Consider the following 6,458-nt stretch of genomic DNA (forward strand, 5'->3'; position numbering starts at 1 on the left):
AATTATACTATGAGCACGGAGAAATATTCAAATTTCATAGGAAACCGTCTTTTTTTTTTTTATAACATCAAAATATATTTTTTTAGACCTACATAAAATTTCTTGTAAGACCTCAGAGGACATCGTCTCCTTTAAAAACCGTATCTCCCACGGCCGGAGCCTTCACGAACGGTCCCGGCCCCCGGATCCCACCGCGCAGTCCCACCCGGCGCCGCCCGGGGAAAGGCACCGCAGCAGCGCCGCGCTTTGCGGCCGAAGAGGAAGAGGAGCGGGAGGAAGAGGCCGAGCTCAGCCGGCGGCACCCGGGCCCGGCGAGAAGGCCGCGCTGCTCACAGGCCGAGCCCGAGCGCTTGAAGGCCGAGTCACAAAGGAGCAGAGTTCGGAGAGGCGGCGGCCCGCCGTCACCGCGTCCCCCGCGCCCCCAGAAATAAAGCGACAAAAAGCCGACCCCGAGGCCTCTCCGAAGACAGACACACACACACAGACGGACCGGCGGACAGACCGCGCCAGCCGGGAGCCGCCCGCCCGCCGCGGCGGGCACGGAGAGGGACGTCCGCAGCCGGAGCGGGCGTCGCGCGGCGGCGGCGGGGACCCGTTCCCTAGATGTCAATGCGGGAGTGCAGGGCGCCGTGTTTGCTGTCGTGCTCCCAGTAGGAACAGTGCATGACGGACAGCTCGGCGGGCTGGCGGGCGCAGGCGAACTGGAGGCCGGCTCCGTTCGCGGCCGGGGCGGCGGGAGGCGCGGGGCTGGCCGGGCCCAGCTGCTGCGGGTGGTGGGCGTGCGGGTGGTGCGGGTGGGCCACGCCGTTGTAGGAGTTCACCATGCCGGGTAGCGCCACGCTCTGCACCCGCGAGTAGGGGCCGTAGGAGGCAGGGCCCGAGAGTCCTTTCACGTTGACGGGGCTGACGCTGCCGCCGGACATCTGGCAGGAGGCGTAGGGCACGGGCGCGGGGGGCTGCGGCAGCGGCCACGAGTTGTTCATGAAGGTGGACTGCAGGTACTTGGGCGGGGAGAGGTAGCCGTAGCCGTCGGGGCCGAAGAGGCTCTTGCCGGGCTGGAAGTGAGTCGGGGGCGGCCGGAAGGGCCGCTTCATCCTCCGCCGCCGGCGGTAGTTGCCCTTCTCGAACATGTCCTCGCAGGCGGGGTCCAGCGTCCAGTAGTTGCCCTTGCGCTCCCCGCCGCCCTCGCGGGGCACCTTGATGAAGCACTCGTTGAGACTGAGGTTGTGGCGGATGCTGTTCTGCCAGCCCTTCTTGTTCTTCTCATAGAAAGGGAACTTGCTGATGATGTACTGGTAGATCCCGGACAGCGTGAGCCTCTTCTCGGCGCTCTCCCGTATGGCCATTGCGATCAGGGCCACGTAGGAGTAGGGGGGCTTCTGCGACGGGTCCGGCTTTTCGGGGCCCTTCTCGGCGCTCAGTTCCTCCTTGCCCCGCTCCGGCTCCTTGCTGCCGCCGCCGTCATGGGCCAGCATCGCCACCGCGTCCTCCTCGCCGTCCGCGTAGCCGCTCATCATGGTGTCCGCGGCCGCGCGCCGCGGTGCCGGCGCGGAGCTGTGCCGGTGCGGAGCGGTGCGGGTGCAGAGATCTGCTGCTGGCGGCCGTCCCGTCGGCAGCTCGCCAGAGCCGGGGCCGGGGCCGGGACGGAGCTCGCTCGGCGCCTCTCGCGGCGCCGCGGGTCCGTGCAGCGCGGCGGCGGCGGCGGCGTCCCTGCCCCAGCGGGCTCCGCTCCCCTCTGCCGCGGCGGCCGGGCTCTTTTCTGATTTGTATGGGCCCGGCCGAGTTCCGCTTTCGTCAGGAGCCCGCTCCCCTATCGCCGCCGAGCCGCTGGGCACGGCCGGGTTCAGCCCGCAGTCACGGCGCTCGGCCCCGCGCACACGCGGCCCGACGTGGCCCCGCGGAGCGGCGCGGCGTGGAACCGCCCCGGTGCGGCCGCGCCACCGGGGGGGTGGGGAGGCGGGGGGCTCCAACGAGCCGCCCCCGCCGCCGCCGCCGCCGCCCTCCCGCCCTCCCCGGGCCCGCGGCTCGGAGCTGTTCCGCGGACGGCAGCCGCCGCGCTCGGCCCTGCCCGGTGGCTGCACGCGGCCGCGTTTATATGTCTTGGCCCCGGGCCGCGCTCGGGGAGCAAAGGGAGGTTGGGAGCGCTTCTGCCGCTCGGTTCTGCCGTCCGTGTGGCACGGAGCGGGGCTGTCGAGTCGCTCCTTCTCCCTCCTGCAACGGCTGCCGGGCCGCCAGAAGCCCTGGGGCAGGGACGGAACAGGGCAGGGCAGGGTCCGTGGTGCCCCTGCGCCCCTCCCCGCAGGGCTCCCACTTATTTCGCACGCATCCCCGAGGATCGCATCTTTTCCTTCCCCTGTTCTGCCTTCGGGTGAAGCCTCAGCGAGCGGCGGTATAGAAGCCTGAACTGAAAAGGTGCCGTGTCACAACGAATCGTTAACGGTGTCGTTCTACCTGCAGTCACAGAAATAGGCGAATAAGACCGAGGATGCTTCAAACGATTTTTGAAGCAGCCCTCGCCCCGGAGCAGCCGAGCTCCGGCCCACCTGAGAGGCCCTCGGGGCGCGGCGGAGTCTGGCCGCGGACACAACCCAAAGCAGGGGACCGGGGCCGCAGCCGAGCACTGCTCTGCGCTTCGTCTCACGGCAAGGGCTGCCGAGCAGCGCGGCTCGCTGAGTTCCACGCGCAGCCCCGTGGCTGCTGTTCGCACTCGGCCCGCAGCCCCACTTTCACCTTTCTGGGACGCGAATCGCTGACAAGCGCTATTCCCCGCCCCGCGCACTTTGCGTGCCATAACATTTTTCGTAATCAAGCCCAAACCCGAGCGCGGAGGGACGGCAGCTCTCTGTCGGTGCTCCCGGCGGAGCTCGGCCGCTCCCAGTGAGTGTGCCCGGGGAGATGCGCAGGGGTCCTGCTTCCCTCTCCGGGAGAGGAATTTGGAACGAACTGTAGGGGAGAAAATGAATCACCCTTCGGGAGCTGTTGTATTTACCGATTAAAATATAGTTCTGCACGTTCACCTACAGCTGCACAGGCTGATCACTTATCTCGCGTCCGTCGAGAAACTCACGTTCCTAAAACACGATCTCCACACATGCGGTCACACCAACGACACACCTTGCTTTTCGGCGCACAGCCCTCGGCGCCCAGCAACACCCCCGGGCCCAGTCCTACCCCGGCCATCTCGCTCCCGCAGCCGCCCGCTCCCGCAGCCGGCCCCAGCTGTGTGTGCCGCCAGGCTGTGGACGCGGGGCTCCCCAGGGCCGGGCGAGCCTCTCGCTGCGGCCACCCATGCAGCTCCCGGCGCTCCCCTCGCAGGCATTTCCGCGGCGAGAGCCGGGGCAGGTGGAACAGCACTGCTGCGTGTGTCATCACCTCCTCCAAATGGCTCATTCCTCCCTTTTCACTCCAAAACCGAGCGCGCGGCTCCTCTCCAGGGCCCGCTAGCTCACAGAGGACATTTAACATCCAAGGGGTTCAGGAGTTAATTTTTCTTTTCTTTTCTTTTCTTTTCTTTTCTTTTCTTTTCTTTTCTTTTCTTTTCTTTTCTTTTCTTTTCTTTTCTTTCCTTTCCTTTCCTTTCCTTTCCTTTCCTTTCCTTTCCTTTCCTTTCCTTTCCTTTCCTTTCCTTTCCTTTCCTTTTCCTTTCTTTCCTTTTCTTCCTCTTTTTTTTTTTTTTTTTTCTTTTTTTCCCAAATGTCTCCTTTTTTTCTTTCCCCCTTCCGCAGCCCCGTGCAGGGGCATTTCGGACGGCGCAAGGAGCGGCGGGGCGAGCAGCTCCGAGGTGAGCGCGCAGCCCCCGCGCGGGACTCGGATGGCCCCGGCAGCTCCGCGGTGCTCCTCGGCCCCACCCGGGGCAGCGGCACCGCCGGGTCGCGGGGCTGGACGCCGAGGCTGTGCGCGGCGCTGAGGGCGCACCGCTCCTCACACAAACGTCGCACGGGAGCACCGCGAGCAGCCGGGGCGGGTAGCGGGCAGGGAAGGAGGGTTCGCACCTGGGGAAAGGGCGCTCTCGGGGACCGACAGAGGCGGACGAAGCCGGGCGCAGCGAAAGCGGGAGGCGGCGGAGCCGTGCCCGCATCGGGCCCGCGGCCGCCCTCGGGGCGCGGGAGGCAGAAGGAAGGCGGCGGCGGTGCCCGGCCCCGTCCCGCCGCGGAAAGGACAGGCTGCAGCGCGGAACGCGACGGGGCGACGGGGAGGGGGCACCCGCTGCCCGCACACGAGTAGAGCACCGCTGCCCCTGGGCAACTCCGGGACTGCGGGGTAGGAGGCGGACGGAGCGGTGCTCAGCGCGGGCCGCGCAACCCTACTGAGAAGCCCCCCCGAGAGGGGCTGCGAACCGGGGCCTCGCCGCGATCGATTCCCCGGTACGGTGCCGGGCGGGTCCCCCTCTCCGATCAGAGCGCGGCATCCTCCACTGTGTCCCAAAAGCCAGCATGCTGCGCCCGGCGGCCCAGAGCTGTGCTGCTCGGAGCCGCGTTGCCCACCGCCGAGCGCTACGCACCGTTCAGCCTCTGGAACCCGAGCTATTGTTTTTTCCTACTCACCCCGTGCAGGCAATGGAGACGATTGCTACCTGGAACGTTTCAAGTTGGTTAGTTTGAAAATGTGGCAGACTTTCTTTCCTAAACGATTTGTTTTTCCTTTTCTTTTTTTTTTTTTTTCTTTCTTTCTTTTTCTTTTTTTTTTTCTTTTTTCTTTTTTTTTTTTTTTTTCCCCCTTCTTCATTTCTGTTATTTTTTTCTCTCTCGGAGCGCAAACGAGCGTACCCCGCACAACCGCTGGCTGCAGCTCCCTCTCGGCCGGCGCAGCCGAGCCGCCTCCATCAGACACTGGCCGTTGTTCGGCCGCGGTCTCGCGCGGTACCGAAGGCGCTCGCTGCCGGCAGCCCCGCGCCGGCCGCCAGCCGAAGTCCGGCGGGAGGGGCACAGCCGCGGGGAGCGGAGCGGAGCGGAGCGGAGCGCCTCGCCTCCAGCCCGGTTTCCTCGGGACCGGGAACGGCTGCGGGAGCCTTTCCCGTCCTCGGCCCGGCCAGTAGAGCATCCGGGAAAGGGGAGTTACCGTGCAGCAAGGATGGCTAGTTTCTTCCCTTGTTGGTTTTTTTTTTTTTTTTTTTTTCTTTTTTTTTTTCCTTTTGTTTTGTTCCCTCTTGTTCTTCCCGATACTATTAGTCTTTAAGATCGTGGATTGCTTATTCCCATAACAAACGAGCGACAGAAGACACGACCCGTTACGGTCTGTCCCGCACGCCGGCACTTACGGGAACCGACACAAAACCCCGCGGGAAGCCGCGGCCGGGCCGCAGCTCACGGGACGGGACCCTCCGGGTCACAGCGGGACGGGGACGCTCCCCCGCCTCCCGCGGCAGCTGCCGGGCCGGGACACCCCGCCGCATCGGCACCCGGCCCCGGGGCTCGGCGCTGGGCGGCACGGCGCCGGCTGCCGCAGAACCGATCTTTGCGGCTTCTGTGGAGCCCTTCCGTGAGAAAAACTTGCGCGCGCGTCCGTTCCTTTACACTGGGAGCTGCTCGCAGAGCTTTCGTCTTTAGAACCCGGCTCCAGCCCCGCTCGTCCCGAGGCACCGCAGCGCCGCGCAGCTCCCGGTTCGGACCCCCAGCAGCTCCCGGGCGCCCTTCGCTCGCGTTATTGGCGCGTGGCGCTGGAACAAGGACATATTCACCTGGCAAGTGTCTTCTTCTGCATGAATGAGACTCATTGTCAAAAACCTGACCGTATGTAGGTGCATGTAAGTTCTGCAGTGGGGAATTTAGTCCTCCATTTATACTGCAAAGCTAAAAATTCGGGTAGCTTCAGGCTTGTTTGTACAAGCTCCCTGCCGTGCAAGGATTTCTGTTTTTACAGGAAAAACTAAGCAGGCCGTAGACTGTGATGGCTGTACATCCATAATGTGAGCTTCATGAGGAACAGAATCACTCCATTATGATCTGGGCTGAAATCGCATTGAATAAAGGTCGGACTAACAGGGCCTGAGGGAGCAGTCCCAAATGGGCTCAATTCTATAGCGATTCCAACGCGGATTTCAGAGGGAAGGGGAAGGGGATCAGGAGAGGGGTTTCACCCTTCAGCAGGCGCCGTGGAGATACTCTGTCCCATTCAATTTGGAAGCTCTTCCTATTGCCCCAGTATCAAAGAAATCTGCCTCATCGAAAAGGGCAGCCTCAACCTCTCCCCGTTATATTCCTCCTCCTCTGCCCAACTTCTCCTGCAGCCGAGCTGCAGCCCTCACTACAGTGTATTTGTTTATGCTCAGAGGACAGGCCTACAGGAAAACAAACGATACATTTCACTCTGCCGCTCGGTAGTTTCTTCCTTTCATCTGAAAACACAGCCTGATCCGGGGAAGGTTCCTGAATTCACACAACCGGTTACATGATGAAATGCAAACAGTTTCTTGCGGTATTAAATGGCAGCCCGCAGCAGAGTTCAGGTTGGCTGTTATG

At 63.5% G+C, this 6,458-nt stretch overlaps 1 protein-coding gene across 1 annotated transcript; it reads right to left on the bottom strand.

Moving 5' to 3' along the window:
- Window positions 1-599: 599 nt before the first annotated feature.
- FOXL2 (forkhead box L2) lies at window positions 600-1,517 on the bottom strand (the record flags this gene model as incomplete). The annotated part of the gene is made up of 1 exon (XM_079539512.1): window positions 600-1,517. One exon carries the CDS (start codon window positions 1,515-1,517, stop codon window positions 600-602), a length of 918 nt encoding a protein of 305 aa, XP_079395638.1.
- Between the last annotated feature and the right edge of the window lie 4,941 nt (window positions 1,518-6,458).

Source organism: Tetrao urogallus (genome assembly GCF_951394365.1).
Source record: "Tetrao urogallus genome assembly, chromosome: 9".
In the NCBI taxonomy this organism is placed as follows: Eukaryota; Metazoa; Chordata; class Aves; order Galliformes; family Phasianidae; genus Tetrao; species Tetrao urogallus.